Here is a 12,624-nt window from a genome sequence, read left to right on the forward strand (position 1 = left end):
ATAACAATTTGAATATAATTTTTACTGTTAAGTTAATTAGTTAAAATTGTCTATCGTCATATCATCGTACAGTCAGTTACTCCAGGAGAATTGTAAAATACACATAAAAAATAATAATAATAGGAACAAAGAAAAGTTTTGTGTTAGAATGCCTAGTTGTCTAGTTTAGCTTGTCAATGAAGAGAAATATATCCATATATATCTTTGAATTATACAGAGAGGTTATTTTAATCTATTATAGCTCATTGTGTAGTTAACCAATCAAAAAATAACTTGAACAAAAGTTGTAAAGTTTGATAGAGGACATCATGATCAGAACAGAATAAGTTCCTAATATATTATCATATAATTGCTCACAATGCCCCTGCCTGGATTCGAATCCGCAACCTCCCAGTCTGTAGCCGAACTTAAATAATTCATTTTTGTTGATTATCATCCATTTTAAACGATTAGCCTAGCCTCAAATAAAAAGTTATTTCTTTAATCTAGAGTGCGAGTTGGATACAGTGGATATCCAAATTATTTTGGTTGTATATCCAATTATTCCATCTGGCAGCCCTGACTGTGATTAATGTCAGATTTACCAACCAGTTTGGACGATTTCTGCACAATATCGTCTATTGTTCTCAATGTAGACTGGGGGGATTCTGTATCCACCTTTTAGTTAAAACTTTACTTGGATTGTTATGAACAGTTTGCAAAGAGAAACAGCCAAATCGACCCGTCCATTCCCAAGTTATAGTCTTATCAATTAAAATATTTCTTTTTGAATTATTTAGATTATGTACGCAATTTTAAAGGAGCTAATTAAGGCACATAGGTAATTTTAGGTAAGTTACTACTTAAAAGAATAATTTTTTGTTTATTACCTAAATATTTATTACCAATAAAAATCATAAAAATAAAACTCCCATTTTCTGTATCTCGAAAGATTTGGACTAAAAATGCAGGTTTCACGACTAACACTTAATTAGCGCATTTAAAGTAGCCTTGCTAATGTAAAAATTCGTAATTTTCTCCCAAAATGATAATTCTCCTTGAGTAAGTATATAAACAATGTCGATTGATAAGTCGAGAACCTACTTGGAACAAGTGAACGGATTTTTCACCATGGTATCATTATGATCACATTTCCACTCTGTTTAAATAGAAAAAGTTGTTGGAAAGAGATAAAGAGTTTCTTTGGGACTAAATTAATTTGAATAGTGCGTGGGTCTTTTTAATTGAAGTCTTTTTATGTACACTTTTGGAAATAAATACTTATGAAATAACAAATACACAAAAAAACGATGAAATATTCCACAAAAATTTGTATAAATTAGTGCAAAAATTTGATATAATAAAAACTAAGAAAATTATAAAAAAATTAATCCCCTTAGTAAACAAAAAAAAATCAGTTATGTCACTCAGGAAGAGCTTATTAAGCGCAGAAACGCATCTTATATTTTTTGATCATGGGATCATCATGGTAAAAATGTTTAAGTATAGTGGAAGGACTAAGGACGTCCTCAAGATCTTAATTTGAATGTAGGCAGTATCCAAATTAAAAAGAAAATTTTATTATATCTTGTATATATAATCCATACAGTGTTATTTTTTAAACAAATTCATATTCTGACGAACTCTCTAAGCCACTTGTCTTGCCATTTTCTAAATTTTCGTTCATCATTTAAAGGAAAAAAAATGAATGAACTTAATGAACTTAACCGAAATCAAAATTTAAAAAATTTTGGTTAGATTTTGGAATAGGAATTTTAAAAATGAAGGCCAACAATTTCAATAGTACCTAATTCAATTTTGTAATGATGAAAAAACGGTAAATTTTTAAATGGCTGAAAAGGTAATTGGAAATTATATGAAATTTTGTTCGTCAAAATGTGAATTTCTAACCTAAAAAAGAGTATATTACATAGAAAAATTTTGTAAATATAAAATATCAATATAAAACTTAATGTTAAAAAATCGCTTATGTATACAGAGTGTCAATTTTGACTTGAGCAGTGCAATATTTTTAAAACACAGTGATTGTAACGAAAATTTTTATTATTTTGATAGATGGTAATGTCTTATTTAACTGATGTTGGTTGATTTTCAAATAAATTTATTTTTTAATAAGGCTATTAAGTTTGATTATTTTATTCGAAAGAATGGGTAAAGACAAATTGGTGTCCAAAAAAAAAAAAACTTTGCACTAAAGACCAAATATTTCAATCATCTAGCACCGTCGTTTTACAATTTCTAATCTGCAGATCTTTTTACTTAGATATTTCCTCTTCAATATCTAATACGTGGAAAATGAACAAATTGAACTTGATCGATGCGAACAGAGTAGATTAATTCACCTTTTGCATAAAATAGCATTGCATGTAATGTTCAAAAATTGGCACAGTTAGATATTTTCGAATTTCATTGAGCTAGGCGTTTTACGGGTTAATAAGAATAAGACACGGAATAGGTTACAACTTTATTTGGGATAAATAAAAAATACGTTTTTACTCTCAAATGATCTTGGACATCAACTTCAATGTTAAATTACTGAATGTCTTCAAATTTTACAAACTTTTTATCATTTTTTAATACAAATCGCTGCATTTAATCGACTGTGCAAATTAAAATAGGCATCCTGTATACAATATATATTTATAATAAAAAAGGCAGGACCTATCTAGTCAAAATAAGTGTTATATGTACCAAAGAAGTATTACCTCTTTACAAGACAAAATATATAAATATAAAGAAAAAAACTATTTATTAGTCATAAATTATATAAATATATATAAAAAACCAAATATTAGATGTTGTTATATTTTTAAAAATATAAAAGAAAAAAATATTTATTATATCAATAAATAATTATTTTATGAATATACAAACGTGCCATTTTATAATTTTTTAGATAAAATTAATTCAAGTTATTTTAATTTAAACTGCAAATAATTTTTTTTTAAATACATAATGAGCCTGTTCGAAAAACTTCTATTTATTAATTTCATTAAATTTAAATCAGGCATGGGCAAACGTGACTTAGAGAAGTCCCTCAGACTTCTATAACCAAAATACGAGTAGGACAGTGACAACCTAACAAGTACCAACCAAAAATATGAGTAAGACAGAGAGACACCTTTTTTTTTCTACCTATCTCATTATTATTAGAGAAACTGAAATAAAAGAAGAATCGTATACCCGTCTCGATTCCTCCTCTATGAGCACTTGGATAAAGATAAACAATAAAGTTTATGGCACTCAATAAAATTATAGCAATGGTGACTTCGATCTAAAATAACTCACCCATGCCTGATTTAAATGATAAAATAAAAAAATTAATCGTGCAATTAGTTTCCCTAAAAACAATTTGTTTTAAAAGAAGAAATAACTTTAGCAATATTTTGTACTTATAATTATAGTAACTCTTTGATGACGTGTACAGCCCAAATATTTCAGCACACAACACGGCACATACAGTAAATTTTTATTACTATTTTTATCGAAAAGAGAATAAAAATTACTATTTAATTAATGTATTAACTAATTTTTAACGAATAAAGTAAAATTGATGGCAGGCTCATTAAGATATTTACAATTAAAAATTGATTTCTGTTTTAAAATTTTATGAGAAATGTTTCGTAAATCGATCTAACACGTAACATAGTAAAATGCAATTTCTAAAAAAAACTTACAGATGTCGAACAATTTTTGTTAATCATAAAGGAAAAATTCGAGTTTTGCATTATTTCAATTTTAGCTGAGTCGTTTTTATCGAACTACCTTAATTAAACTATGTGCTTTAGTTTACTTGGTTTTCTTAAATGTTGGCCTCGATAAAACAATTCAAGTATACAAAAATTGTGTAATAAACAACTGTAAAAGAAATTAATGGCATTTTTTTTTAAATAATTTCATTATTATCAAATGTATTTTATTTAATTTTCAATCTGAAGAGTTTTACGCAAATAAAAAATTATCAATTTAATAAAATCTTGAAAGTTCTGTGTGAAAATTCCAAGAAATTATATAAAATTTTCAAATTGAAAATAATTTATCTTTCATAAATTTTCGTTTGTCTATATTTTATAAAATGTATTAAGAAAGTCGACAGGATCCTTTAAAAATCATCCTAAAGTAATATTTATTGGAAAAAATCCTGACCAATAATTTTTAAATTCAATATTAAAACTATTAAAATTCTCTAAAAATATAGGATATATTTTTTTACAAAAATAAAGTCTCAAAAAACATACCGGTTGTTCTTAACCAATCAGAAGAGTTTTAAAAAAAATATTGCAAGCGAAAGTTGTTCTAGCCAGGGAGGAGGGTCCAATCACATAAGCCTCAAATTTGGTCTTGACTTACAAGTTTTTTGAAAATTGAACTTATTCTGAAACGGTTAGACATAGATAAAAATAGATTAAATCTTAAAAATAGTTATTCGCTAATAAAAAAACTTTAATTTTGGAAGTCAAACTCATCGTCAATTTGTTAACTTTGCTGACAGGCCTATAAGACTGTTTCAAAATCGATCACTCCTAAACAACACTTTTTACTAATATTTAAACATTTTGAGACAAAAAGGAACTTACCCTAATCTTATTTTCACTAATAATTGATGAAAAATTAAAAGCATGCAATTCTTTATTTATGCCAGTATGCTGCCAGATATAATAACATTTCGATACTGTTAAGTACAGAGTAATGAAATGATAAATCATATTGGGCACCATACTGACCTTAATTAAGGACCATTAAGAAGAAATTAACAAATTTTTTTTATTACTCTAAAAATATCAAATATGGATCCGTAATAAGGATAAACAGACGAAGAGTAATTAAGTTCTCTAATATTTTACGAAATATTAGTAACATTTTATTGTTTTACTTATAATACTGCAGGGTAACGTATTGTTACCCATACAGGGTACAGAAAATAAAACAGATTATTAAAACAAATAGAAAGAAGAAAATGCTAAAAAACAATCATTTTTTAAACTGAAAATTAATATATTGTAATACTCTAAGAGTAAACAGTCCAAAAAAATTAGACAAAGAATTATTAATGTGAGCTTTGCAAAATAGTAGGTATCGAAAAGCTGAATATTGATATTGTAGTACTGAATGCATTAGAAAGTTACGTTAGATATGATAAAGAATCGCGATCGCATTAGTCCCCAGGCTAAGCCAATGAGCTCGCGCAAATCAGAGGGGTACTTTTGGAAATTATCAATTGAATATTTTTAATTTAGTATCTATAGACAAGGTGTCCCAAAAGTATGGAAATCCCTCGTAGAGTGAGCGGGAAAAAAACATGGAAAATACCAGACCTATCCCATGAAATAAGATCTTTGACTTTGGATTGACCTTGAAGGTCCATGTCAAGGTCATATTTGTACGTAAAATATTCTGCACTTTTCAAACCCGCAATAAAATAAGGGTTCTCATTGGAAAAGTCGATTTTTGGTTTGGTTTTAAGGTTATGCCCAAGGTCAAATCCAAGTCACCATTGAATTTTCCGTCAAAAAATTTGTCGGATGCGGTGACTTTGCAGTGGTTACCATTGCAAAAATAACTTTGACCTTGGAATCACCTAACTGATCCAATTATTTTATTAAATTGAATGAATGTTACCGGAATTGAACACCGATAAACCGATAAGTGAATGAGCTTTCTTTTTTTAAATTTGTTTCTTAGGAAATCTCTTCGATTTCTTTATAACAATGCAATTATTCAGGTCTACAGTAGGTATATTATAAAACCAACCTATGATATTTTAGATGTAATTTTTAATCATACTTACTGGTTCTTGTCTAATTTCTCTGGGCAATATTAAAAATGAACATATCCTTATGTTTTGAAGTAAATACCAAATATATAAAATAAATAAATGTTTTGTAAATATTATTTAGTACAAATGATGAAATAAATATTCGTTAAAAAAAAGTATTTCGATAATTATTAGCCTATACAACCCTATATGTGTGCTCTTCAATGGAAAACATATTTTTTTATAATTTTTATTGGCTATGGTCTAAGAAACGGAATAAGGTCGATCTTCACCCATCTGATAACCAGGTGAGACATTTTTTTCATGAAGTTTTATTGATTTTTAAACACTCTTTTATCATAGTTTTTCTACCGAAAAGTGTTCATGGCTATTGTTAATTAAATTAATTTTAATCAATTTTTTCTATGAACGATTTTTTTCAGGCAAGCATATACCTACTATTATTTTCATATGGTATGAACAAATCTACACCGGTCTGTTAACCAATCGAAATTGGTAACAGAAGAAACATAATTTAATTACAACAAGTGAAAACAAACAATTGACTGACTTACGAATACATACCTAGCAGTTTCGGACTAATTGTAAGCTTCAAAAATAAATTTTGTGTACCAAATCGTTACCAAATAAGTAAATAAAAATCGTTTTCTTATTTGAGTTACGTGTGTTATTTATATTTTATTAAATATCAATAGAAAATTTTCTGTTTCTTCATCAATCTTAAATAAATATGTAAAACAATCAATATAATAATAAATAATAAAAATAAAATTATACCTTGATAAAAAAAAAATATATATGTATTTCAATAATAAAATATAAATAAGAATTGATAATATTATCTTATAATAAAAAAATCCGGTAACGCAGGTGTTGCGCAAACAAAGCGAATTTTACAATAATTAGCAACAAGTACCCATTGAAATATGTTCGTCGATTTTTGAGACATCCCGGGAAAAGGCCTGCATTATTTATACATTTTTGAAAAAGTTGGGAAAGTATTTTCTGAAAAATGCCTGCCAAGTTTATATTACTTTGTACGTCATCTTCTTCGAAAAAAGTAATATGTTAAAAAATTTTTGATTGAATATGATTTGATGCCCTATATTTCGCAACATTTGATAATTTGTGGCTCGAATTATTTTTTAGAAGAGTCAATAGCTCATTACCTGGTGGATTAAATTTATTAACGTTATATTGTAAATTCGATCAGATTGTAAATTGGTAACAAAAAACCACTACCACTAGCACTAACTAAAAACTTTTACGAAAATCAACTATCCGATTCCTTGCGTTATGTTTAGTTGGTCTGGATCGTGTTAACACAGAATGGATTAGTTTTTGGCTCTTTTTTTAAATTTATAATGTTACAAGTTAGTTTACAATCTGACGGAAAATACAATATTACGACGACATATATACAGTATGTTCCAGAAATCCTTAGTCATCTTTAAATGATGTTTTACTTCTGTGATAAATCAGATGATAAACAAATATGTTCAAGCAAAAGTTTTCGTATGGGTTTTTGATTTGCATTCGTAACACAATTAAAATATCAATTGGTCCTGTTTTTACATTCCATAGCACACTAGTTATAAAATGTTATTTGTTAGTTTGATAACTAGAGTGCCATGGAACGAAAAAACTGAACAAATTGATAATTTAATAGTATTATGTATTCAAATATTTCATTAAAGTTGTAATAATTTTGAGTAAAGAACAAAATAATGAAAAAATTAAAAATACGAATTTAGTCATGAAAATCGGTATATCTATGGATATAAAAAAGTATTCTAAGGAACTTTTCCCTATAGTATTTTCGATATCTCTAACCTTCTCCAACGTAAGGCAAAATATTAAGAATCGGTCCTGTTTGTCAAGTTGTAGAAGGCTGAGTTTAAAGTTCAAATTTCGGTTAATTACTTATCTTAAAAATGTGACCCATTATCCTTTATGACTAAATAATCTAATGAAATACGAAAATATGAGGGTGTCTTCATCTTAAATGCGACACACTGTATAATTCGCTCAATCATTGTTTATGTAAATTATAAATATAAATTTATAGCTATATATTTACATGTATATAAATCAGAGTCGTCAACTTTTTGAATAATTTTCTTCACAGTCTCTTTAATAATTTAATTTTTATTGTGTTCCATAATACTAAAAGTAACTGTTGTAATTTTTGTTGAATTATTTCCTCTAAAATGAGTTCTGGAAAAGTTGTTTTAGGAACTTTGGCAACTCCTGATGATGGTGAGTGCAATTTAATAATTAATAATAAAATTTTGTTAAACTTTTTGGTAAAAGTAAGAATAGCAAATTTTTTCTTTCTTCGCTCACAGCAAATACAGCATTCTTGAATACAATGTAACATTTTTCAAGCAGATAATTAATATATATGCGCTTACATCAATCTTTTATGAGCTCATTCATTTGGATTTCAGTAAAATTCCCTACAATCCAGTATAAAATTATTGGCTTATTACCCATTCTATACGTATACAACTACACTGAATGCAACTAAGTTTTTTACTGCTTACTGTAGTGTACACTACTACAGTCAAAAATACAATAGAATTAATACACACATAAACTCCTCCATTAAAAATAATACTCTAAATGTTATATTAAATTTAATATTTTAGGGAAACTAAACGGTGAATAATTTAATTTTTTTATTTTTAATGATTCTAAATATAATATTCTTCCAAATATTAGTTTTATGTCAAAACGGTATTTCTCTTTCAATGGAAAAAATTATAAAGATTGCCATTTTCACACGATTCTTCTATGCTACGGGTGTGTTAAAATGTAATTTTTAATTTCATTTATCTCATGTTAGGTGCGGTTAATTGTCTTTAAATTTTAACAGTATGTGTATATGGCTTTTAATTCGTTATATAAAAAGTTTTGAAGATTTCTTAAGATTTTGCTAGAATGACCCAACTACCTTAAGAAAACCGACTTGAAAAAAAATGTTCAACAAAAATTATATGTTTCTTTATACAGAAATTTTTATAATTTCAAGTTTTCTTCTTATTCTTATCATTGACGATCAAGAATTAGTGTTTAGCCATTAACAGGCAAGGTAATATTCTAGACCTGAGGTACACACCCCTCTCTGAGCAATTAAGACTTTTACTTGAGTCATTTTTTCCCAAAAATGCTCTACTGAAGAAATATTGAGCTGGTAAAATTAAAATGAGACACCAATTTTTAGTTTTAATACAATTAATTGTGTTGGTTTTCTTTTGTTTAATTTCAGGTTTATATGATATTGTGTTAATCAATGAGAGTATACTTGAAGAAGCTTTAATATTTTTAAAAGATCATTTTTTTACTTCAGAAGCGATTTGTAAAGCTATAAAAGTATTAGAGAATCCACCGTTGTTAGAAGATTTATTAAAATGCATGAAGATGATGATTACTAAAGAAGCAGAAGGATCGTTCGCATCCATAGCTGTGATGAAAAAACTTACAAATCAAATTATTTGTGTCATGTGCTTTTCACTAAGGGTAAAAATTAATTTATATTGTGTACATTTCTTCACCAACCATTTATTAAAGGCTCAAGAACCCCTTGCCATCAAATTTTATGTTGTTATATTGCATGCTGATTATTCAAACTTGACAACGGGAATCGATAGAGTAATGAATTCTAAGCAAAAAATGGCATTTAAGTATATTTCAAAAAGTCAACAATCTCCGAGTTATTGGCGATTAAAATTCGGAGTATTTAAAGTCAAACAGAAAAGTTTGACGTTTTTTGAAAAATGTATAATGTAAAATTTTAAAAGTAATATAAAAAATTCAGTTTCAAATCATTTGCACGAAAATTAACGGAGTTATAATGAAAAGAAAGTTTCTCGTACATTTTTTTTTAACACAAAATTATTCAGCACAAAATTTGATGAATTTAAGACGGGAACTAAAATTAGTTTTTAAAATATTACAATTTAAATGCAAAAAAAAATTTCAAAAAAAAAAAAAAAAACAACAAAAATTCTCTTTATCGTTAAATAACTTGAAAAATAATTATTTATTTTGGTTTTTCGAAAAAATGTTTACATTTAAATTGCAATAATTCAAAATATATATATCCGAAACTAGTAGAACTTTTGAGAAACTTCTAAAACATGTTTTCAGTACCTCAATTAAGTAAATTGGAAGCGGCAAGCATTAATTTTGGTTCCCGTGGTAAATTCATCAGATTTTGTGCTGAATAAAACATAAAAAAAGTACGATAAATTTTCTTTTCATTATAACTTTGTTAATTTTCATGCAAATGACTTGAAACCTTTTTATTTTGGTGGTTTTTTATAGAACATAGAAAATGTATAAAAAATTTTTTTCAAAATCGTGAAATTTTTCAGTTATTTCACATTAAATATTCCGAATTTTAATCGCCAATAACTTGGAAAGTATTGATTTTTCGAAATATACTTAAATGACACTTTTGCTTAGACTTTAAAACTAGGTCAAAATTTAGAGATTTCGGGCAAGAGTTTTTAAACTAAAGACTGGTACTCTATATATTCGTCAAATACCATATATTTTTATTTAATCCATTTTAGAGTCTTTTTGTTGCTTTCCTGTCATAATTTTCCCCTACTTTAATTTGAAACTTACTGGGTAAATTATAATACTAGTATAACTTTACATTATACCATTTCAAATTACAGCCAAAGCGGAATAATCAAACATATTTTGGTGACTATGCTGAACACCATTGCCAAGATGAGCTGATGAAAAGAGTCTTTCAATTTGTGGACGCCACCAGTTCGAAAGTCAATGTCTACGATTATTTCAACGTGGACTATTTGGTTGAATGCGAAATTTTGTCAACGCATGAGGATTATCGTCGAAAACAATTTGGGAAAAAAATAACTGAATTTGTAGTTAAAACGATTTTCCTCAAAAATCTACCAATAGTATTACCAGAGTATCAAGAAGTTATAGATAATTTCGATAATTATGCATTTCGAAGTATATGCTCTTCCAAATACTCGAAACTAATTGCAAATAATGTGGGATGTGAAGATTTATGTTATGCTGATCTCCGCCAATTGAAGTTGAATGAATGTACTGATCAAAATGAATCGTTTGAAATTTTTACTGTTGGGTGTAAATTATCAAAATTAATAATGCAAACTTATAGTAGTAAATATTAAGAATTAGGCGTAAACAGTTGAGCGAATGATTGTGGCCTTATCAGTAGAATTTCGTTTATTCACTACAAAAATTTCAATTCCATACGTATGTAAGCAATTGAACAGTCTCAACAACCGAGGCACACTTAATTGTTATTAGCGTTTCATCCAGGCTACGAGACACGCTCGTCTCGCCTCGTGCCTCGGTTACGGCTAGGCGAGGTTTAAAGTTTTAAGCCTCGTTACTAACCGAGGCGAGGCGAGACATATTGTTCCAAATCCGAGGCGAGGCGAAGTGAATTGCCCCAATAACCTCGCTTCGGCCTAGGCGACCCCCCTTCCCGTAAATTTTATTTAATATTTTAGGAAAAATATTTATTAATTAAAAATTATATAGACTAAATAAATTATAAATAAGTTAAGTACTAAATAAATTATACATGATTTACACCGTGTTCTGTTATTGACTACAGAAATCCAGCTTACCAAAATAAGTTCATCATCAAAAAGTTCTGAAATATAGTAATGAAAATACAGGGTCTGAAATATAGTGTCGAAGCAAAAATAAATAAATAGTTCCAGACTCTTTTTAGTCTAAGGACTCTAAGGAGACACTCTAGACGTTGAATTTAAAAATTGTGCATTGCAGTAGGGGGTAACTATCGGTCACACACTCTGTTCTATACAAGCTGTCATATCAATTGGCACGATATTATGTCATCATTTTACTTTGTCCCTCTGTACCCTCAATGTTAATCAATAAGACGCAATGCCATTAATATGTATTTATGCATTGTCAATTGATGCCAATAAATCGTCCAATTGGTATGCCGATTTGAATATGTTATCGTAAAACTAATTTCCGTCAGATTTTAAACTAGAAATTAAAGTTATAAATTTTACTTCCACAAAAGCGGTCAAAAAAACACCCCATTCTGTGCTTACTCGACCCAGACCAACTAAACATAACGCAATGGGTTGATTTTCGTTAATAAATGTTGAGTAGGCACTAGTTGAAGTGATTTTTTTTGAAACAATATTCCAATATGAGTGAAAATACAATATTACATTGACATATATAGAAACAGAGAGTACACTCTCTGTTTCAAACGGAAAAACAAAGACAAATCCCAAGTTTAAAAAAAAATTAATTAAGAGAAACTGTATGGTAATGGCATATCATGTTGTTGAAATTCAAGAAAACTTCGTTTTGGTGCTATTTAATATATCAAGATGTTTCTTACTATAGGTAAAACGAACCAATTTTGCATAAACAAACTATTTCCGGTAAAATTGAACAAAGGCAATTAAAAGAGCCTGTTTATTTTTGCAAAATTTTAATAAATCATATCTCTTGAAAGATACAGTAAGAATATCAAATTTTCTCTTAACGTAGAGAACCATGATCTATGGAAGTAATTTTTTTTAATAGTAGTTAACTGTGACTCTCGATACTGTCATACCACTTTAAGGATTGAAATTTTTTCTTACAAGAAATAATTGTAAATATGTCTCTAACCACTGAATAAACATTAGCCTTAAAGAAAGAAATGGTCAGAAGATGAATTTTTAAAAGTTAAGATAAAATTTCAAATTGTTGCTTTTTTGAAAATCATGTAGCCAAAACGTATACATACAGTATTTATGTAATTAAACATTAATATAAAAATGAGATTACATTAGTTCAAAAAT

At 27.7% G+C, this 12,624-nt stretch overlaps 1 protein-coding gene across 1 annotated transcript; it reads left to right on the forward strand.

The window, feature by feature from the left end:
- The first annotated feature begins 7,986 nt into the window (after positions 1 to 7,986).
- Positions 7,987 to 11,265, forward strand: LOC123292748. Its single transcript, XM_044873461.1, has 3 exons — positions 7,987 to 8,035; positions 9,048 to 9,298; positions 10,465 to 11,265. The coding sequence occupies exons 1-3, from the start codon at positions 7,987 to 7,989 to the stop codon at positions 10,951 to 10,953; spliced, it is 789 nt and encodes a 262-aa protein (XP_044729396.1). The 3' UTR covers positions 10,954 to 11,265.
- Positions 11,266 to 12,624: the final 1,359 nt, after the last annotated feature.

The sequence above is a fragment of the Chrysoperla carnea genome, chromosome 2 (genome assembly GCF_905475395.1).
Source record: "Chrysoperla carnea chromosome 2, inChrCarn1.1, whole genome shotgun sequence".
In the NCBI taxonomy this organism is placed as follows: domain Eukaryota; kingdom Metazoa; phylum Arthropoda; class Insecta; order Neuroptera; family Chrysopidae; genus Chrysoperla; species Chrysoperla carnea.